This window comes from Erithacus rubecula (assembly GCF_903797595.1).
Source record: "Erithacus rubecula genome assembly, chromosome: 29".
Lineage (NCBI taxonomy): Eukaryota > Metazoa > Chordata > Aves > Passeriformes > Muscicapidae > Erithacus > Erithacus rubecula.
In genome coordinates this window covers 2,860,842-2,883,791 of record NC_136681.1, presented here as the reverse complement: position 1 = coordinate 2,883,791, position 22,950 = coordinate 2,860,842, and the positions used below count along the sequence as shown (strand labels likewise).

Genomic DNA, 22,950 nt, shown 5'->3' with positions numbered 1-22,950 from the left:
ATTGTTATCAATTAACACCATCCTACACTTAATAAAAGGCCAAACCCATCTGTTTGCAGCTCCCAATCTGTCCCAGAACGTCTGGAGATCCAGCAAAGATATGAGGGGAAAATTTGGCTTTAAAATGTTCCAAAAAATCAGAACTTTTCAACAGAGAAATAGTTATTTACCAATGCTTATATGAGGAGGGTAATGGCACTAAAATTCCCCCTGTAGATTTATATAGATATATTTAGTAATTTATAAATTAACATAAATTATGAATATATAAGTTACTGTGCAGTGTGTATTGCTTACACTGCCCTATATGAATATAAATTTATATTAAAAATATATATATTTAGTAATTTATAAATTAACATAAATTATGAATATAAAAATTATATATATACATATATATATACACTGTGTCATGTGTATTGCTGACACTGCCATATATGAATATAAATTCATATCCAGATGATCCATAACCACTATTTTAACCCAGGAAAAATTCACTTTCTCTAAAGCCCTTCTGCACTGACACCTGTGGCCTGCAGTAATAAAGATATTACACTTTTATTACAGCTGACTGACTCAACGGGCTCCTTTTTTGGCAGAGATTTTTGTAATATTATTGGACAGAACTCACCTGGATCATTCATTGCTCTGCCTCCTTTATTTAATCACCTGAGCCTGGAACAAACATTACTAACAGGGATGACAGGGCAGCAAAACTCTGCTCAGTGTTTGTTCTGCCAGTGATTCACTGAGGAGATTCAGGGGTAAATATCCAGAATTTAAGCTCAGCTTCACCCCCAGCCCCGCTGACCTATTTTACCCCAAACTTCCTGGGAATTCTCCCATTCCTTGACATCCCACTGGTTTTATTTCAGCTTTTATCAACCAAAACACGAATAGATGGAATTAGCACCAACCCAATTATAATTCAACAACATCTCCAATCTCCATAATCATTAATTTATTGACGCCATTAATTTTCCTTCCCCCCATTTTTAGGGAATCCCAAGCATCGATCCATCCCAACCCCGATGTTTTGGGGCACGGAGCAGCAGGAACTCCCCTGTCTGAAACACTCTGTGCCTTGGTGTTGTGCAACACCTTGAGCAAACACTTCCTCCTGCAGGAGCAGGAATAAAGCTGAACCCGTCCCTGCCTTTCAGTCACAGCCCAGAGCAGCTCCTGGGCTGAGCCACGCTGGGACCTGCGAACTGGGAGCAACTGGGAACAACTGGGAACAGCTGGGAACAACTGGGAGTGCCACATTCCCACCCCACAGACCCTCAGCCACCCCAAACATGAAAATCCTCCTCATTCCTGCTCTGCTGCTGCATTTCCTCCAACAAGGTACTGCACTTTTTGTTTCAGTCCTCTCTCTCAGTTTTGCTGTGGGTAATGAGTTTTTAATTAACTGGTGGATAATAGGGAGGGACGGCGAGTTAAAAATTGGGAAATGGAGTTGGGGAGATTTGGGATTTTCTGTGCAAAGCAATTCTCTGCAATTCTTTAGTTAGAGGAGAATTGACTTGTTTGAAAAGTGGCCATAAATTGCCTAAAGACCCACCACTGGCTGGGTTTGTGAGCCAATAAAGCAACACTTGCCCTGCAAGTGAGAGGCCAATCGACCCAATCACAGCAATTTATCAGCATTTAGAAATAAAACAACAGATTTCTGTATCAATTCAATTACATTATCTGATTTAAAGTATTGAACACTATTTATCTGCATGATAATTCAGGTTATAATCAGGTGACTCCACCTGAGCAGACCCCACTTTTTTTTTTTTTTTTTTTTCCCCCACAATTTCTTTCAATTTCTGTCAACAGGGAATGGAATTTTTCAGGGCTTGGCCTGCACAAACATGCACAGGATTTATACACAAAATTAAACATAAAATTAGCATTCAGGCACAAATCTATAATTTTTATTTAATTTTTTTGCACAGAATATCTAAAAATGTGCACACCATTGAAATGTTATCTTTGTTACCTCAACAAAACAACTTCACTGTCAATAAAATCCTCCCTAATGATTTTTTGCTGGTTGAGACTCTTGAAAAAACACACAATTATTTGTTCCTTATTACAAATTGCTGCACGAGGCCCAAGGAATTTCTTTCCTCCTTCAAGCTCTAGACAAAGCCTGAAGGTAGAAAAGACAATGGATAAAAATACTCCCTCAAAGAAAGAATTCATTCCAAACAAAACCAACCAGTTTTCCTCGAAATTCTGTTTAGTTCACATTGCAGGGAAGGGATGAGTTTAGTCCTGAGCCTATCTTTAAGCCATGCCTAAACTTGAACTCTAGGCTGGAATTACACAAAGGGTGTGGAGAGATAAAATTGGAGATCTGTGTTCCAACAGGCCTGAAATATTCCTGGGATTGCTCCACCTGAGGCCTGTGGAGAGAAATCTGAAAAAATAGCAGATTTTTTTTTAAAAAATAAACATAATTAATTAGTTAAAAAAACCCCTAAACCACCATGGTGAGTGGCAGTAGTAAATTACACCTGGTAGCTGCTCCCAGCACGTGTTTGGTGCAACAGCTGAGCTGACACAGGATCCTTCTGCACCATTAAATCAATTTCTTTATCAAGATACAACCAGCTTTGCTCTGCAATTACTTTTGGAAAGGGTTGAATCAAATAAATCAGTGATAAAAGAATGGATCTGTTTTGTTTTACTGGGACAATTTGCATGAGGATGGGCTCTCCTGTTCCAGAGAGAAAATTACAGTAATTGGAGGCTCTCTCCTGGAAAAACCTGGCCCTGGGGCAGGGATTTCCATGGGAGGTGATCTGTTCCTGTGTTTTTGTGGGGTTTCTGGGCAGTTTAAGGGTTTTTTTTGTTGTTGTGTTGGTTAATTTTTCAAATACAGAGCCTTAAGAATTCACCAATTCAGCTGAAATTCCATTTTGTAGGAGATTAAAGAGTTCAGGGGTAGCTAAAACCTGATGAGCTCCAGGGTGTGCCCACCCTTGCAGGGCAAACCCCAAATTCACTCTGCTCCACTTTTGTTTTCTTCAGAGCAGAAAACACAAAGAAATTCTCTTTATCAGCCTTGTATTTCCTCACCCAGCTCTTTACAGTCACTCAAAAGGGCTCTGGGAGTTAAGGAACCTCCTGATTCCTTTTACATTTAAAATTTTTCTAATTTTCTGCCTATCTCCCATTATTTTACCAGGCCATGTCCAAATGCCTCCCCCACCTTTCTGCTGTCCCTTTTATTTCTTTATTACCACCCTCTCTTGAGGTTCTGCCACAATTATTTATGTGCCAGAGCCTTCCAGAGCAGGAGTGTTGTTGCAGAGCTGGCATTGTGTGATTGCTGCTGGTGCAGGGGCAGTCTGGACCTGTCTGACACGTGATAAGGTTGGGAGATCACTCATTCCACAAACCCAAATTAATTCCTGTCACTAATTCAGGCCATTAATTCAAAATGCAGAGGGAAAGGCAGTGCTGGAATGGCTGGGCTGGCCTGTTGGGGCTTGAACTGCTCAGATCTGGGGGAAAAAAAAAAACATAAAAAGGGAATTGCAGGAAATGTTTGGACACCTGGAAGTAAAACTCCTCCAAAATCCTGGATGTGAAAACCTTTGGTGTTGGGTCATACAATGGAGGCAAAGCTGCAAGAACCTCAAAGAACCAGCCATGAAATTAAATATTTCATAAATGACAATTGTGTTTTCACCAATCCCCATCTGTTTCTCCCCAGGGAGCAGCAGAGGGAAGTTCTCTGGAGCTGAGCAATACGAAATTGTTTATCCCCAAAAACTACACGGGCTGCACAGGAGAAGTGTGGGAGCAAACTCAGAGGTAGGAAAGGAGATCATCACTCCTTGGTGTCATTTTTTGGGGTGATTCTGGGACATGGGGAAGGATTTCTGGGGCTAAACCACCCTTTGTCCACCAATTTGGACAAATATTTGCTCATCCAAAATTAAAAGTGTGGAGAAGTGATGTGGCTGAGCTCGGTGAGAGGATCCCTCAGGTTCTTCTCAACTTGTGTCTCTGCACAGACGTGGAGTTTGATACCCCTCAGAATTTTAAAAACCTCTGGACACTTTAATTTGGATTAAATTAAACGAATAATTAAAAGCAGCCATGGTCTGTGCAATTCCAGAGGGTGTTCTGAACCCAAACATCCCCTCAGCCCTTCCCCAAGCATGCAGGATTTGTGTTTGTGGAGGCAGAAATAAATTTGCAAAGTCCAATTTGCTCCTTTAATTAAAATCCCTCAAACACAGCAACCTCCTGCTTACCGTGCTCCTGCCAGAATCCTTATTTTTGGTGAGAAGAGGAGGAAAAAAAACATGGCTGGTGTTCCAAAAAACACCATTGGTGAGGCCAGAAGCTGCAGCAGGGAATTTTCTGACACTTAAATCTGTTTGCAGAGAAAATATGAAGACACAGTGAAGTTTGGGATCAAAGCCAATGGAGAGGAAGTGGTGCTGCAGCTCCAAAAAAATCGGTGGGTTCAGCTCAGCTCCTCCTTTATTCCTCACTGGGAGCCACTGCAGGGGGTTCAGGATGCCAAAATCCAGGAATTAGAGCAGAAGTGTTTTGGTAAATGCAGAATTTCAGTGGCAAGGGGAGAAAAGGGGAGAGAAAAAATCCTGTCAGTGTTTTGGGGATGTGGAATAAAGGTTTGGGATGGGGTGTTGCCATGATGGAGGGACTGCCCCTCCTGCTACCTCTAAATTGTTAAATTCAATGCATATTTCATTTTTTTTCTGTTATTTCACAAGTTTTCTTTGACATGAAGAGTCTGTGAGTTCCAGAATTGTAGCCTGGAGTGACAGGACAAGGGAGATGGTTTTAAACTGAGCCTTTGAAAGAGGGTTGAAATTAGAGATTAGGAAGAAATTCCTCTCTGTGAGGGTGGAGAGAAGCTGGGATGGGATTCCCAAAGGAGCTCCTGGATCCCTGGCAGTGTCCAAGGCCAGGTTGGGACAACCTGGGACAGTGAAAGGTCTCCCTGCCCATGGAAGAGTTTTTAGGTCCTTTCCCACCCAAACCATTCCATGATTCTAGGGCAGACATGATGATCTTGGAGGTGTTTTCCAACTTTCATCATTCTGTGGTTCTGTACTTATATATCCCTAATTTATAGGCAGATAGAGATAAATGACAAATAGATAGATAGAGAAACAGAAAAATAGATAAATGGAGAAATAGATAGAGACATAGAGCAATAGAGAAATAGAGAAATAGAGAAATAGAGAAATAGAGAAATAGAAAAATAGAGAAATAGATAAATAGAGCAATAGGTAAATTGAGAAATAGAGAAATAGAAAAATAGAGAAATAGAGAAATGGAGCAATAGGTAAATAGAGAAATAGAGCAATAGAGAAATAGAGCAATAGAGAAATAGAGAAATAGAGCAATAGATAAATAGAGAAAGAGAGAAATAGGGAAATAAGTAAACTGATAACAGATGTTTAGCACTACTTTAACCTGGAGTGACCAAATATAACCTGGCATTGACAAAATCTCCCTGGAAATGGAAATTCTGGCTCCAGCAGATCATGAGCACACACTCCAGCAGGTCTGGGTTAATGGGTGCTTTTCCAGAGGCTGTGCAAATACAGTAGTGCCATAATCAATTCATGTTAAATATAGACTTTAATTAACTGCTTGGCCCTGTTTTAATCTGATCCAAATATTTGGAATGGGGGCAGGGAAATGGTGCTGTGCTAAATCCTGTTCTTTGAAGAGAAATGGGATTTGTGGCAGTGGAAGAGAGTTGCCCAAACAGGAGTTGCTGCAGGTGTGCTGCTTTTGGGAAGATTTAAAAAGCACCCAAAAAAAAAAAAAATTACAAATCATTATATAATTATACATTTGCACCCAGATCTGCCAGGAGATGAGTTCATCCCAATGAAATCAGCAGGTTTTAATTGCTTTCTTTTAGGAAAGTCTTTTTGTTTGAGCAGGGATTATGAACAAGCAGAATTCCCCTCCCTGCAGCTTTTGCTTCCCACACTAAGAATAACCTGAGTAATTGTTTGAATTCCCCACATACTCAGGGTGCTGTGTCATCACCTCATTTCTACATGGCAACAACTTCCTTGGAATAATGACTGTGCTTGGCTCCTTGCAGGGATCTCCTGGCTGGGGATTATTCTGAAACTCTTTATTCTGCTGACGGCCGGCGAATAACAACAACTCCTCACATCAAGGTAAGAGAGGAAATGATTTTCCCTTTTGCTTCCAGCCTTGAGGTTCACATGGGATTCATGGATTTGTGAAATGATGGGACATAATGGGACATAATAATTGTGAAATATGAGACAGGTTTGAAATCCTGGTTTGAAATGCAGGTTTGAAATCTGTGTTTGGGATGCATGTTTGAAGTCCAGGTTTGAATCCAGGTTTGAATCTATGTTTGAAAATAATGTTTGAAATGCAGGTTTGAAATGCAGGTGTGAAATGCAGGTGTGAAATACAGGTTTGAATCTAGATTTGAAGTCCAGGTTTGAATCTAGATTTGAAATCCAGGTTTGGATCTAGGTTTGAAATGCACGTTTTGAAATGCAGGTTTGAAGTCCAGTTTGAAATGCAGGTTTGAATCCAGGTTTGAAATCCATGTTTGAATCCAGGTTTGAATGCAGGTTTAAAGTTCAGGTTTGAATGCAGGTTTGAATCCAGGTTTGAATGCAGGTTTGAATGCAGGTTTGAATGCAGGTTTGATTCCAGGTTTGAATGCAGGTTTGATTCCAGGTTTGAATCCAGGTTTGAAATCCATGTTTGAATGCAGGTTTGAATGCAGGTTTGAATGCAGGTTTGAAGTCCAGTTTGAATCCAGGTTTGAATGCAGGTTTGAAGTCCAATTTGAATCCAGGTTTCAATCCAGGTTTGAAGTCCAGTTTGAATCCAGGTTTCATTCCAGGTTTGAATCCAGGTTTGAATCCATGTTTGAATGCAGGTTTGAATGCAGGTTTGTATACAGGTTTGAATGCAGATTTGAAGTCCAATTTGAATCCAGGTTTCAATCCAGGTTTGAAGTCCAGTTTGAATCCAGGTTTCATTCCAGGTTTGAATCCAGGTTTGCATCCAGGTTTGAATGCAGGTTTGAAGCCATCCAGGGTGGCCCTGGAGGGATGGGGAAATTGGGATTGTCACTTGTGCCTGTTGGGAATCACCTCAGTGTCTTCCAGGAAGGCACCACCCCTGAAGCGTTTGTGGGTCGAATTCCATCCTTTTGTCTGGAGCCAGGGCCATCCCAAAGCTTTCACCCTCCCCACTGTGCTGTGCAGACTTTGCTCCTCGTGCCCAGCCCCGTGACTGGGTTTGGGCCCTGATCCCAGGGAGATCTGAGCCTGATAAATCCCCATTTCCTCCCAGATCACATTTCCAGCCACGCTCTGTGCAGCTGAGCCCTGACAGATCAGCTCTGCACAGGGATTTTATTTAAATTCACTGGGCACTGATCTTCCCCAGAGTTCCCACCTGAAGTTCTCCTCCAAGCTCATGAGATGTGTTTCAACAACACAATCTGGAATTTGAAGCCAAACTTTCATAATTACGGGCAAATTTCTTGGTTAGGAGCAATTAAGAGGATTCTGAATGAAACAAATGTGTATAAATAACTCAGGGTTGGTTATTTTTGTTGGTTTTGTTTTTTGTTTTTTGTTTTTTTTTTTTTCTGATTGCTCCAATTATTTCCACTCCCTGAATGAATCCTGTCAAAAACTTGAATAAAGACAAACTCAAACAGCCCTGCCTGTGCTGAGCAGGGAATTCTTACCCTGAGGATACTGGATTGAGATCAGGAGTTTTTCCTCTTGTATTCCCAAAGGATGGAGATAAATCCTCCAATTTTCCCCAGTTACTTTTCCTTTGTGGATGTCTTTTTCCCTGTAACAAAGTTGGCATTTCATGATAGAAAACAAAAAAATGATAAAGCTAAATAAAAATCCACAAGAAAACAAAAGGCACAGAAAATGAAGGTTTGGGTACAGATTCTTAATAATTCCATTCAGGAAAACCCTGTGGGTAAAATTTTCCACAACCCCTCAGTGGCTTTGAAGTCTCTTAAATCCTTAAGCCAATTAAATCCCAAAACAATTTCCCCTACCCATGTTTAATATAATACCTGTATTTTAATCTCACTGAAATTAATGCTTTTAATTGTTGGGTAATTAAAGAGCCTTTGCTTGGAATTTGGGCTCAAGGAAACCATTTGGTGTGGACTTTAATTAGCAGAACCCAGCAGTGTGTGCTTAATTTGGAGCAAGGAATGGGAATATTCTTATTTTTCTCTGCTGTGCATTGACCAGAACTCAGAATTGTTGGCTTTTGTCACAATTTATGTGTTGAAAGATAAAACTAATGGATCCACAGCAAACATGGAAATGCTCCTGAACTTTTAAAATCCCTTTTAAGCATCTCCTAATTGAGACTAATTAAGACTACCTCGAGTAGTGCATTTTAATGTAATTTGTAGAAAGCTTAATTTGTTTTTTTTGAAATTCCTGGTTCCAATGGAGTCACCCTGACCTGAAACTGGATTTTTTTTTTTTTTTTTCCCCCAGGATCACTGTTACTATGGAGGCCACGTGGAGGGTGATGCTGAGTCTGTGGCGAGCATCAGCACCTGCTCAGGGCTCAGGTGAGACAGGCTTGGGTGCCAAGAGCAGAATCCTGGGACAAATGTTCCAGTCACACCTTGGGTTTCTGCTTTTTTACTTTCCAGAATCTCTGCTGCTTAGTGAGTAACTCTGAAACTTCTTATTAGGTGTTAGTAATGTGTTAGTAAATTCTCTTCTCCAGGGAGTTGAACAAAACAATCCTTCCCAGCCAGAGAATCAAGGACAACTGGTACCCAAAAATCAGAAACAATGGCCAAGGAAAGGGGTTGAGACTTCATAACCTGGGCTGTGGTTGGATAATTGACCCCAAAATGAACCCAAATTTATAAAAGTGTAAAACTCATGACCAGGATCCATCTGGGATTTGATTTGTTGTGGCCCCAGCCAGGCTCTGGCACTGCCCAAGGTGAATAAATTCCAATTTTATCCCTTTTGCTCTGCCCAGTCTCTGTTGCAGCTCAGCCTTTCCAGGCAGCACCAATAGGAAAGAATCAGGATGGAAAGAAATCATGGGATCTTTTATTCAGGATTTGGAACTTGTTTCCCAAAGAAAAACATAGGGAGAAGGGAGAGTTACTCTTACAATATTTCAGCTTTTCACCTCAAATCAGGATGAAAACATCTTTGAGTTTCCCACTTTTCAACCACTTCTGTCAGCACAAACCCCTCAGAATTTCGACCAAATGAATTCCTAACCCAGCTTCACTTTGACTGAGAGCACCCAAATCATCCAATTTATTCACTAATTAACCAATTTCTCTTCTAGAGTGTTGCATGCTGCCTCAGGCTGCTGGGATATCCCAAAGATCTTTACGTTTGGGATAAATGACCCAAAATCTCCCATTCCAACCCATTTTTTCAGTGGCTACTTTGAGACCCGTGGGCAGAAGTTCCTCATTGAACCCCTGGGAGCCTCGGACAGGGCTGAGCACGTGGTTTATAAATATGAAGCCCTGAAAGAAGAGCCCATCAAAACCTGTGGGCTGGTCAACAACTCCTGGGACCAGGACTCCAGCAACCCCACCAACGACATCTTCAAATCCAGCAACAGCCCAGAGGTAAGGCATGGCTGCCCCATCCAAAAAAAAAAGGGAATTTGTGGGTTTGGGGAAACTCTAAATAGCACAAATCCCACTTGGTGTGCTGGCACCTCCACAAAGCTGTTTAAACACAGGGAAGTGGGGTCAGATCTTAAAAAACTGAACAAAATCTTCCAGATCTGAGATTTCAGAGTCACCAGCTGAGTTAAACCCTCCTGCCTTTAACAGGTTAATGAGTGCCCAGTGCACCTTTAACACCTAAATATTCATTAATGTCTATTTTACCTTCCATCTCTGAATAAAAATTTAAATATCCAGCCTATTTCTTATAATTTCAACTCAAACCAGTCCCTTCTGAATGACTTGGCCAAAGAAATCCCCTCAATGATTAATAAACAGCTTTGAAACTGCAGAGGTTGGGATTGGAAAAGTTCTCAAAAGTAATTTTAAATAAATTATTCCTTTAGATGAAAGCCTACCTGAAAGCAAAGAAATACCTGGAGCTGTACATCGTTGCAGATAATGCTTTGGTGAGTTTTGAAATTATTATTATTTTTTTTTTTATCAGCTCCAGGCAATCCCAGCTTGTGTTCCTGGGCTCCTACAAGAGCTACAAGTTTAGTCTGAGCCTGGCTGGGAAATGTGATTTCTAAAAGGGATTTTATTTCAAATTCCTACTTGGAGATGACAAGAATTCAGAAAAGACCTTGCAGTGCTTGTCCTGTTGGAATATCCTGGTTTGAAGGGAATGTCCTGATTTGCAATATCCTGAATTGGAATATCCTGATTTGGAAGGGAAAATCCTGAATTGGAAGGGAATAGTCTGAGCTGGAGGGAAAATCCTGATTTGGAAGGAATATCCTGATTTGAAGGGATAATCCTGATTTGGAATATCCCAATTTGGATTATCCTGATTTGGAATATCCTGATTTGAAGGGACAATCCTGATTTGGAATATCCTGATTTGAAGGGATAATCCTGATCTGGAATATCCCAATTTGGAATATCCTGATTTGAAAGGAAAATCCTGATTTGGAATATCCTGATTTGGAATATCCCAATTTGGAATATCCTGATTTGAAAGGAAAATCCTGATTTGGAATATCCCAATTTGGAATTTCCTGATTTGAAGGGATAATCCTGATCTGGACAGGACCCACAAGGATCATTGAGCCCAACTCCTTCTCTGCACCCAACACAGAAATTCACATTTTGGTAGGGGCTGATACTGAAACCCAACATCTGATAAAATCTTACATCAGACATATTTTTTTTATGTAAAGTGTGATTTTTTATACATGGTGTGGTTTGCAAACCAATCTTTATTTCCTGATAAATTCCCTTTTCCCTCTCCTTTTCCTGACATGCTGTATTTTCCTTTTCAGTACAAGAAATATGATGAAGATGTTAAAAAAATAAGACAAAGGATATTTAGAATAGTCAACTACATCAACACGGTGAGAGCAAACAAGTATCAATGACATTCAAGTGGTTTGTCATTTTTTCTATTGAAAATGATTGAAATCCAAATGATTTATAAATTATTTCTATTGTAAACATCATAAATTCTCATTTTTACATGTAGGAATGAATGAAAATTCAACTTCATGGTAATTTATTTTCCTGGTTTTTGCCTTCAGATATGAGATTTTGAATAAGAATTATTTTTACTCCTTGTTTAATTGTTTATGCTCATACTTTAATTATTTCTACCAGTACTTTAAGATATTTTCTGATCACTTGTCAAGTGAATGATTGTTCCAAAAAGAATAAATTGATTCTTGATTTCTTTGCCAAGTCAAATTTCTCCCAAAGTTGCTGGGATTTTCAAGTATTTTAAACCCATTTAAAATGTTTGAAATGTGGTGGGAAATCAGATTTCCTGGTTTATTTGGTGAGATTTTTTTTGGAATTCAGAGCTTGGGAAAGCTCTGATAATTGGAGTGAGAAAACAACCCAAGCGCCCACGGCGCTGTTTAATTTTCATTAATTTTTAATTGACTCGTGTTCAATGAATTCTCTGCTGCAGGTTTATAAATCCATCAACACCCACGTGGCTCTGGTGGGCCTGGAGGTGTGGACAGATGGGGACAAGTGTCCCCTGAGCAGGAGTGCAGGGTTCACCCTGGACACCTTCTCCAAGTGGCGCCTGGCGGAGCTGCTCAAGCGGAAAAGGAACGACAACGCTCAGCTCATCACGTGGGTCCCTCCCCTCCCCTCCCCTCCCCTTCCCTTCCCTTCCCTTCCCTTCCCTTCCCTTCCCTTCCCTTCCCTTCCCTTCCCTTCCCTTCCCTTCCCTTCCCTTCCCTTCCCTTCCCTTCCCTTCCCTTCCCTTCCCTTCCCTTCCCTTCCCTTCCCTTCCCTTCCCTTCCCTTCCCTTCCCTTCCCTTCCCTTCCCTTCCCTTCCCTTCCCTTCCCTTCCCTTCCCTTCCCTTCCCTTCCCTTCCCTTCCCTTCCCTTCCCTTCCCTCCCCTCCCCTCCCCTCCCCTCCCCTTCCCTCCCCTCCCCGCTCTTTACACTCCAACAGATGCTTTAAATCTGATAAACCACCACAGAATTTAAGTAAATATTAAAATGAAAAGTGCTTCAATTTTTTTTTTTTTTTTTTATTTGCAAGGATTGTAAAATTAAATATTTTATAAGATGTGAAATTCCATGCGGAGCTGGAGATGAAACCAACAGTTTGGTTTGGAAAAAATCCCTGAAATCAGAACCCATCCTGGGCAGTGCCTTGATCTCACTGTGCCCTTGTGCTTCCTTCCAGAGGCCTGGACTTCGAGGGAACCACGATTGGATTGGCCTTCCTCAAATCCATATGTAGTGATTTATACTCTGCAGGTATTATTCAGGTCTGATCCATTTTTATTTCATTTTTAAAGGCTTTCCTATGATTTTTCACTCTGGCAGTGAAGAACCTTTGTCAACACTGTTGGGTTTAGGGCACTTTAAATTTTAGAACTTTCAGTTTTTTTAGTTTTTCAGTTTTAGAACTTTCAGTTCTTTGGTTCGCTATTGGATTGTAAAAATTCCCAATTAAAGCCCTGGAAGTGTCCAAGGCCAGGCTGGGCAGGGCTTGCAGCAAACTGGGATAAGGGGGAGATGTCCAAGCCCTGGAACTGGATGGGATTTAAGGTCCCCTCCAACCCAAACCCTTCTGGGATTCTGGGGTTTTATTTTAAATGAAGTAGGGGGTAAAGAAAAAGTCAATGGTGTCTATTTTATAAATATCTTTATGAAATAATAAAATATAATCCAAATAGATACACTGATGGATTGAGCACCACATGACCCATTGTACATCATGAAGATAACTCCACTAGAAGAAAAACTGTTGTGTTTTTTGTTTTGCTTGTTCTAAAACACACTTGGAAATAACCAACAGCTTTTCTTGGCTCCCCAGGACCACAACAGGAACGAGATTGCAGTTGCAGCCACCCTGGCCCACGAGATGGGGCACAACCTGGGCATGAGCCACGACACCGAGGCCTGCTCCTGCAGTGATGATGTTTGCATCATGACAGACACTGTCAGGTGGGAATGGGGGGAAAAAACTGGGCTGAAAATGGGTTTTGGACAAGCTGAAAGCTTCCAAACTGGGGTTTTGTTCAGTGAGATTATTCCATTTGAAATTCCAGGTCATTGTCAGATATTCCCAGACAGAAACTTTATAAAAAAACCAACCCAAAATTATTTTAGTCCTGTATGTTTATAAAAGCGTTTACACCCAAGAGTTATGGTGACAGTCACCTGTTCCAATTCTCTCCTAAAGTGTGTTTCTCATCCTTGCCTGTGTCAATCCATAACTCCTCCTGTTTTCCCAACACAGCTCCATGGTTCCCAAAGAATTCAGCTCCTGCAGCCTGCAGAGCTTTGAGAACTTCATGCTGGCTGACATGCCCAAGTGCCTGACCAACATCCCAGAGCTGAGCAGCATCATTGCCCCTGCATCCTGTGGGAATGGATTTGTGGAGAAGGGAGAGGAATGTGACTGTGGCACTCCTGAGGTACCTGGCAATGGGGGAATCCCTGATGTCCTGAGGACAGGCAGGAGCCTCTCTTTGAAATGAAGAATGGAAACCCCCTAAATCCAAATTATTATCATTTTGAAATTAAGGGGCTCTCAGGCAAAGATATGGGAATTAGGAATAACAGTTCTTTACTAGGAAAATTAAAATAGAAATGCAGTATTACACAGAACAATCCCAAACCCTGCCAGAGTCAGAATCCAAGCTGACACAGTCAGTCAGTCAGGGTGGTGGCACAGTCCCATTCCATGGTGCTGCATCCTCCTGCAGGGGCAGATGTGGCTCAGCTGGAGCAGTGCTCCTGGAGAAGGTGCAGTTTCCTCTGAAGCTCCAGGGATGATGTGGAAGGGTCTGGTTTTCCTCTGGAATCCAGTGGGAAAGGCTGCTCTGCTGTTCCAAATCTCAGTTTTTATCTGGGTAGGAAATGTTTGTCTCCTCCCCCTGGCTGGAGCATCTCCCAGTGGGATGATGTAATTTTATCAGCCATGCACTGGGACTCAGTGGCCATGAACAGGAGATATCTCCTGGAGGGAGGATGGGCTGTGGGAAGATAAAGATGATTGCCCAGCTGGTTTAAAGATGGCCCATTAGCAGATAATGTGTGCCAGGAGATCAGGGACACTGCCACACCCAGTTTTTAACAATGGCCCATTAACAGGAGATATCTCCCACAGGGATAAAAATCGCTGCCACACCCAGTTTTTAACAATGGCCCATTAACAGGTGATACCTCCTGGATGAAGGGTGGGTCATGGGAAGGATAGAGATGATTGCACAGCTGGTTTAACAGTTGGCCCATTAACAGGACATATCTTCATGGAGATAAGGTCCACCTGGTTTAACAGCTGGTGACAGAATCCAGACTTTTGGTCACATCCTGTATTGCAACCCAAGACACTGGGAAAGGCAAAGGGGTTTGTTGGTTTTTTTGTTTGTTTGTTTGCACAACAGCTGCTCTCTGTTGGTCAGGTGGCACAGAACTTGCTGAAGTAGAAATTGTGGTGACCAAAGTGCTGAGCTGGGGTGGCTGGGGATGTGCTGAGTGCTGGGAAAGATGAAGCCCTGGTTTGTCAGGAGAGGGTGACAGGAACTGAGAGTGGGACAAAGCCATGCACAGGGCTCAGCTCTAACCCTGAGCTCCCTGCACAGCTGCCTCCTCCAGACACAGGGATTTTAGGGAAGCTGCTTCCCAACAAAGCCAAGACAGGCCCCAGATTTCTATCCCAGCCAGGGACAGAGGTTTGGTGTCGCTCCCCCCAGCCCTGACTGCTGCTTCTGTCCTAGGAGTGCACAAATGAGTGCTGTGACCCTGAGAGCTGCAAGCTGAGCTCAGGAGCTGCCTGTGCACACGGGGAGTGCTGTGAGAACTGCCAGGTGAGACAATTTCCCTTTAAACACTGCCAGGTGAGACAATTTCCCTTTAAACACTGCCAGGTGAGACCCTTCCCCTGTGAGAACTGCCAAGTGAGACCCTTTCCCTGTAAAAACTGCCAGGTGAGACCCTTCCCTGTAAAAAACTGCCAGGTGAGACAATTTCCTTGTAAAAGCTGCCAGGTGAGACCTTTCCCCACTGCAGCTCCTCATTCCTGCTGGGATAAGGCAGGAGCTCACCTTCCACCAGAACTGGCCCCCTGTGTTTAACAGCACTGCCAAGGCCACTGTTATGGGATCATGGAATGTCCTGAGCTGGAAGGGGCTTGTGGCATCACTGATCCAACCCAGGCCCTGCAGAGACACTCCAAAATCCCACCCTGGGCATCCCTGGAGTGGTGTCCAAACTCTCCTGGAGCTCTGGCAGCCTCAGGGCTGTGCCCATTGTTTGGGGAGTGCCCAGCACCCTCCGGGGGAAGAACCTTTCCCAAAATCCAGCCTTTCCCTGCTCTCCAGCCCAACCCTCCCTGCACAGCTCCAGCTGCTCCCTAGATCCTGTCACTGCCCCCCAGTCCATCCCAAACCAGCACCATCAACTCCCTCAATCCCCCCAGCCTGCAGAAACGAGCCCTTTGCTTGGCCTTTTTCTCCTGGCAATAAAATCTATGCCAGGAAAGGCCAAAACCCCGTGAGTGACACATCCAGGGTGAAGTGAAGCACAGATCTGGCTTCTCCCAGCCTCAGCTGTGTGTTTTTGGGCAGTGTGGAGGAGCTGGGTGCTGAGTGTGGCCTTTTCTCCCTCTGTCTCTCAGTACAAGAAGTCAGGCTCGGTGTGCCGGGCGGTGCAGCACGACTGTGACCTGGCTGAGATGTGCACAGGGAGCTCCCCCAGCTGCCCTGAGGATCGATTCCGGGTCAATGGGCACCCCTGCAGCTTTGGGGAGGGGTATTGCTACATGGGCACCTGTCCCACCCGGGACAGCCAGTGCAAAGCTGCCTTTGGGCCACGTGAGTACCCCGGGCACCCCAAAAATCAGCTGGGCCTGGTCACAGGGCAGGCAGAGAAGGGAATTCTGCATCTCCAAATCAGCTGGAGCAGCCCATCCATAAAAATAAACTCCTGTCTGTAGCATAATTAATGATTTTTATATTTTTGTGTTTCTCACTGCCAGTGGTTGTGACTCAGAGCGTGGGGTGCTCTGTGCCTTCCTGAGAAATGGGAAGTGGGGAGTGCATTCCTCTTTTGCAGAATGCACCAGAGGTAGCTGAAATGGAGCTGGAGAAGTGGTTTTGGCCAGACAGGAAGAGGAAATAGCTGTCCTTCAAATTAACAGCCAAATCTGGCACGTCTGATGCTTCTGAAAGCAGAGTTTTCTACAACTAGGCAATGGTTTGGGCTGAAAGGGAACTGAAATCCCACCCAGTGTCACGCACTGCCACGGGCAGGGACAGCTCCCACTGTCCCAGATTATCCCAGCCTGGCCTTGGGCACTGCCAGGGCTCCAGGGGCAGCCACAGCCCCTCTGGGAATCCCATCCCAATATCCCACCCAGCCCTGCCCTCTGGCACTGGGACCATTCCCTGTGTCCTGTCCCTCCATCCTTGTCCCTCTCCAGCTCTCCTGGAGCCCCTTCAGGCTCTGAGCTCTCCCTGGATCCTTCCAGGCTGAAATCCCAGACACTCATTTACACCCACAGGCACTTTTTTGGGAAAGGCCATTTCCTAAGCAAAGTCAGGAATGGAATATTCCCAGTTCTCCCAAACTCATCCTGCTGCTTTTCCCCCTGCAGAGGCCACAGAGGGCCCAGCCTCCTGCTACAACATGAACCAGAGGGGAACCTATTTTGGATACTGCAGGAAGGACCAGGGCACTCACCTCCCATGCAAGAAAAAGTAAGCACTGGGGTATGGGATGTGCTGGGGGCTGGGAAGAGAGGGATTCCTACTTAAATCAGGAGGCAGAAGCCAGGAATGCCCCATCTGAGTGGCACAGGGCTGTGCTCCTTCTTGTTCTGTCTGAAAACTGCAGGAAATAATTTCTAAGAAGAGTGGATTTAAATAATGGGGTGAGAGAGAAAAGGTGGGCACAGAGATCAGGGGAGGATGAATGTGTGGGGAAAACTCCAGAGATTTTGGGATGGGGAATTTCAGAAGTGAAGGAATATCAGTTAAACGCTCATTTCTGTGGATGGATTTGTGTTCCCCCTATAAGATTTAATAACCTGCTCCACACCAGCATTCCCTGCTGCAGGAATTCCATTTCCCTGGAATTCAGGCTGGAGCAGAGAGCAGCTCAGGGGCTTTTCTGGGCTGTGTCCTTGGGGTAACAGCTGCTGTTCCTGCAGGGACAGACTGTGTGGGAAGCTGTACTGCTCTGGAGGGAGGGAGATGCCTCGGGATGGGAGCCTGCTGTCCTTCAGCTCCTGCAAAGGGAGTTTCCCCAGGGGGGGAGAGGAGGACCCAGGCATGATCCTGGATGGAACCAAGTGTGGCAATGGGATGGTGAGTGGAGAATAACTTTTTTTTTTTTATTATTATTCCCCCTCTTTCAGTCTTGTTTATATAATTCTGCATTCTACATTTTAAAACAGGAGGGTTGAGTGGACCCCAGATTTCTGCTGTTCTATTTTCCCAACTTTTATCCCAAAGCAGCAGCAAAACAAACAAAATAAAAATGGGATTGGCACCATTCCCATTTCCTTAGGCTTGGCTGCTGCTTTATCCCCTTCAGTGACACAAAGATTTGTGTGAGGGGTTAGGAGATTGTTCATGTCTTATTGCATTTAATTATTTCCATAATATCACTGGGTGCTGCTTCCAGTCACTTCCCTGGATATTCCCACCTGGAAGGGAGGGATGAGGGATTGGAGTGGGGAGCAGTGATGTCTGCACATCTCTGCCACTCCCCTTTCTCCAAAATGGAAAATTAACCCCTCACCTCCCACTCTTAAATGTGGTCTGAGGGATTTCCAGAGCTGATCCTCTGTCTCCTGCTGCTCTCCATCCCCTCCCAGGATAAAATGGAAACTCTGCCTGTGCTGGAGTCTCCAAATCCCTGTGGTTTGCTCTCATTTCAGGTGTGCAGCCACGGGGAGTGTGTCTATGCTGAGGAGATCTTCAGATCCACCAACTGCTCTGCCAAGTGCTCTGGCCATGCTGTAAGACACCAGCATTTGATCTTATTCCCTTTCAAACCCCAAGGAAATGATGCAGATCAGCCTCAGACCTCCTTGCTGGCAGTGTTGAAGCCATTGATACAAATCTGTCAAATTTGGGGAGTCAGAAATTGGAAAAAAAAAATTATGAAAACACATCTCACCTGATGTAACATCATTATTTGTGCCCTGGAGATGGACACAGCCCCTGAGCCATGGTATCAGGGCTCTTCTTTTTTAGGTTATTTTGGTTTGGGGAAAAGAATTCTGCTCTTATTTGACTTTTCAGAGATCTACAGATAATCAGATTAACTCCATAGTGAAGCTTTCACTGCAGAATCAAAAGCTGCATGACCCAAAATTGCTCCTTTGTGTGCTAAATTTTAGCCCAAATAAACTGAGATTAAAAAAACTTCTCAGCATCCTCACCCAGAACCTCTGACCCCCCCAACTGAAGTGTCCCTGTTTGTGCCCCCAGGTGTGTGACCACAAGCTGCAGTGCCAGTGTGAGGAGGGCTGGGCACCCCCAAACTGTGACAGCTCCTCAGCCCTCACCAGTGAGTGCCACACCTGGGCAGGTGTCCCTGCCCCAGAGATCCTGCCCTTCAGGAACTGCTTCTGTCCCTGCTCTCAGTGATTTTAGGAAATGTTTCTGTCCCTGCTCTCAGTAATTCTGGTGCTCAGGAACTGCTTCTGTCCCTGCTCTCAGTGATTCCTGATGTTTAAGAACTGTTTCTGTCCCTGCCTCAGTGATTTTTAGGAAATATTTCTGTCCCTGCTCTCATTGATTTTAGGGAATGTTCCTGTCCCTGCCTTCAGTGATTCCCAGATATTTAAGAACTGTTTCTGTCCCTGCCCCAGGGATTCTCCTCTTCAGGAACTGTTTCTCTCCCTGCTCTCAGTAATTCCTGATATTTAAGAACTCTTTCTATCCCTGCCCTCAGTGATTTTAGGAAATGTTTCTGTCCCTGCCTTCAGTGGTTCCTGGTCTTTAGGAACTGTTTCTGTCCCTCAGTGACTCTGGGGTGTTTCAGTTCTGTCCCTCAGTGACTCTGGGGTGTTTCAGCTCTGTCCCTCAGTGACTCTGGGGTGTTTCAGCTCTGTCCCTCAGTGATTCTGGGGTGTTTCAGCTCTCTCTCTGTCCCTGCTCTCAGTGATTCTGGGGTGTTTCAGCTCTGTCTCTCAGTGACTCTGGGGTGTTTCAGCTCTGTCCCTCAGTGACTCTGGGGTGTTTCAGCTCTGTCTCTCAGTGACTCTGGGGTGTTTCAGCTCTGTCTCTCAGTGACTGGGGTGTTTCAGCTCTGTCTCTCAGTGACTCTGGGGTGTTTCAGTTCTGTCTCTCAGTGACTCTGGGGTGTTTCAGCTCTCTCTCTCAGTGACTCTGGGGTGTTTCAGCTCTGTTTCTGTCTCTCAGTGACTCTGGGGTGTTTCAGCTCTGTCTCTCAGTGACTCTGGGGTGTTTCAGCTCTGTCCCTCAGTGACTCTGGGGTGTTTCAGCTCTGTCCCTCAGTGACTCTGGGGTGTTTCAGCTCTGTCCCTCAGTGACTCTGGGGTGTTTCAGCTCTCTCTCTGTCCCTGCAGGCATTGCTGTGGCTGCTGGGGTGCTGGCTGTCCTGGCTGTCACTGCAGTTGCAGCCGTGCTGCTCACCCGCTTCCGAGGCTTCCACAAGAGGTAAATCCTCCCAATCCACCTGGAACCCACAGAGCAAAGCCAGGAAATCCCTGCAGGGATTTCAGATGAGTTTGCAATGGGGGTGGAGGGATTAGACTCTGGAAAGGAAGGAAGATGGGCCATGAGATTTGTGGAGGTGTTTCAGAAATCCCATGGTTGGGAGGGAAGGGAAGAGTTGAAGTGGAGCTCTTGGTAAATCCTTAATAATCCCAAATGAAAGAAAGAAAGAAGGAAATCAAGGATGTGGGTACAAAACACCAGCAGGAGTAAGGCAGGGCTTCAGCTGTGAGGTTTTTTCTTCAGTTAACTAAAATTTAAAAATATGAAAATCTTTGACAGCCACCAGACCAGGAGGGGACCCGGAGCCACCAACCAGGTGTTTGTGGATCAGGAGCAGAGCTGCAGGAAGCAGCCTGTGCTGGTGCCACCTGCCCAGAAGGTGAGAGGGACAGCTGGGGACTGTCCAAAGGGGCTGCACTGCCACCCCATTCCCAAAATGTGAGGGGACAGTGCTGGGGATCCCAGCAGGAGATTCCCAAAATACTGAGGGGACAGTGCTGGGGATCCCAGCAAGAGATATCCAAAATACTGAAGGGACAGTGCTGAGAATCCCAGCACAAAATTCCCAGAATTTTGAAGGGACAGTGCTGAGAATCCCAGCACAAAATTCCCAAAATTTTGAAGGGACAGTGCTGAGAATCTCAGCGTGAGATTCCCTAAATTCTCAAGGGACAGCACTGAGAATCCCAGCAGGAGATTCCAAAATATTGAGGGTACAATGCTGAGAATCCCAGCACGAAATTCCCATAATTCTGAAGACACAGTGCTGAGAATCCCAGCAAGAGATTCCCAAAATACTGGGGGAAGAGGCAGTGCTGAGAATCCCAGCATGAGACTCCCAAAATTTCTGAAGGGACAGTGTGCAGAACCTCAGTACGAGATTCCCAAAATTCTGAAAGGACAGTGCTGAGAACCCCAGTATAAAATTCCCCAAATTCTGAAGGGACAGCGCTGGGGATCCCAGCATGAAATTCCCAAAATTCTGAAGACACAGTGCTGAGAACCCAGTACAATATCCCCAAAATTTTTGAGGGGACAGCACTGGGGATCCCAGCACAATATTCCCAAATTTCCGAAGCTCCAGCGCCGGGAATCCCGGCAGGGGAGGCTCGGGGTGCCCGGGCAGGGCAGGGACACCCGCGGATAAACCCGGGATAAATCCGAGATAAATCCGGGATAAATCCCAGGTGAGAAACGGCCCCACCCCACCGCTCCCGCTCTGTTCACAGGTCATTGATAAGAAAATTCTTCCCGTGCCTCCACCTCAGGAGAACAAACCCCAGCGGCACAGCGTGAGTATTCCTGGGAATTTGGGGAGCATCACAAACCCCTGGGGACAGTCACAAAGGGACATCCCGGCCCCTTGCAGCGGTTGGGAACACACACACTGCACACAGAGGGTTAAAATGTTTTATATTCTGGTTTTTTTCCAGCCTGCCCTGAGACCCAAAGGTCTCCCACCTCCCGTTCCTGCCTCCAAACCTGGCTCCTTCCACCCCGAGGAGAAGTTTGTGAGTACAACAACACAGATTCCCACAGCCCCATCAGATTCCAATTAAAATCTGCAGTTTCTGACTGTGATTTAAAGTAAAAATTTAAAATCATTCAAAGCTCAGATTTTTAGGGTAGGAGGCTTAAACTGCACAAATATTCCTCATTAGCTGGGGAGTCCTCCAAGGCATCACAGTTTAAACCAAGAGGGATTTCAGGTGTAAACAGCACTTAAACAATGAGTAACTTTACTATTGTGAGGCATGGCAGAGATGTGGTGGGTCTTACATTTGTAAGAACCCAGGGGATGTTTTTTTTCCCTCATTAATAAACCCAAACCATCCTAATCAAAAGAAAATATCTGCCTCAAATATTCACCATCTTAACATTTGAGCTCCCCTCCTATGAGGCTGCAAAATCCATTTCACCCTGGTGACACAACTGTGGGTGCTGCTTGCACAAATAATGGGAAATGTAAAATATAAAGAGTATAAAATATCCCCATGTATTGATTATAAACCACATTTAAATCCCACTCTGTGAGCTTGAATATTGATATTTAAATACTGGGAGTAGCTCAGCGTCTCCTGGAACAAACCCAGACCCTTTGTATTTGTATTTTGTTGCCCCTTGCACACGGCCAGGTGATTCCACCTCCAGCATTCCCAGCAGGAAAACGCTGCAGGATGCGGGTGACTGGGGAGGAACCCCAGTGACACTTAAACCCTTTTATTTTTTATTCCAGGCTCCGGAGAGAAGAGCTCCTCCCGTGCCCGTTCCCAAAGGCAAACCCCCGCCTCCCCCCCAGGTAATTCCGCTGGGATAACGATTCCCTGGGATGGAATTCCCGGGTTTTGCTGCTGGGATTTCACTGCTCCTTCCCCACACAGGCTTTGAAGCCCCCGATGAACCCCAGAGTCTGAGGATTCCCGAAGTTTCCAGGGACAATTCTTCCCTCGATTCCTCCACTGTTTTTTTTTGGCAAAACATCCCAGACCATCTCCCCGTTCTCCTTAAGAACTGGCTGAGAGCTGCTTGGAAAGATTTGGGATTTCAGGCAGAGAGGAGCTCTGGTGGTGACACCGAGTCAGACTTACACTGAGGTGTAAACTGGGAGTAAGTTACAAAAGCTGCTGTGGGATGAGGCTGCTCCTCCTCTGCTCCTCTGGGACCAGTGGCTGCTGCAGGTTTGGCAAACTTTTTTTAATTTTTTTTTTTTTGGGGGCTCCATTTCTGGATTTTTTTTTCTCAGCATCACAAAGATTTCTCCTTCACGTGCAAATCCTGGAGAAAAACAAACCCTTCCTACCCTGGGGAGAGCAGTTGTGTCCTCAGGGTCTGAGCTGGACGTGGAATAAATAACAAGACTGGATTCTCTCCACAATCCTTAAATTCCTTCTTGAGGATTCCATTCCCAAATGGAAATTCCATTCCCAAAACAAGGATGAGATGGATTTTCAGCCCTCAGCTGGAGGAGTGAGGTTGTGTTGGATGAGGATGGATGTTACTGGAAGAGCTGAGTTCCTTCCTCTTTGGATAATT

At 44.7% G+C, this 22,950-nt stretch overlaps 1 protein-coding gene across 1 annotated transcript; it reads left to right on the top strand.

The window, feature by feature from the left end:
• The first annotated feature begins 1,015 nt into the window (after positions 1–1,015).
• LOC306813534 (zinc metalloproteinase-disintegrin-like NaMP) lies at positions 1,016–22,351 on the top strand. Its single transcript, XM_079329008.1, has 24 exons — positions 1,016–1,347; positions 3,716–3,816; positions 4,395–4,471; positions 6,104–6,182; positions 8,538–8,614; positions 9,457–9,652; positions 10,102–10,164; positions 11,020–11,091; positions 11,664–11,833; positions 12,399–12,483; positions 13,035–13,165; positions 13,461–13,638; positions 14,944–15,033; positions 15,843–16,038; positions 16,821–16,923; positions 17,376–17,532; positions 18,108–18,188; positions 18,664–18,742; positions 19,767–19,857; positions 20,197–20,296; positions 21,147–21,209; positions 21,351–21,428; positions 22,154–22,216; positions 22,299–22,351. Exons 1-24 carry the CDS (start codon positions 1,299–1,301, stop codon positions 22,329–22,331), a joined length of 2,412 nt encoding a protein of 803 aa, XP_079185134.1. The 5' UTR covers positions 1,016–1,298; the 3' UTR covers positions 22,332–22,351.
• Positions 22,352–22,950: the final 599 nt, after the last annotated feature.

Coding starts and splice junctions, on each gene's coding strand:
- LOC306813534 (XM_079329008.1), top strand. CDS start 1,299: ATGAAAATCCTCCTCATTCCTGCTCTGCTGCTGCATTTCCTCCAACAA. Junction 6,183..8,537: donor CAACAACTCCTCACATCAAG/GTAAGAGAGGAA, acceptor TTTTTCCCCCAG/GATCACTGTTACTATGGAGG. Junction 8,615..9,456: donor AGCACCTGCTCAGGGCTCAG/GTGAGACAGGCT, acceptor CCATTTTTTCAG/TGGCTACTTTGAGACCCGTG.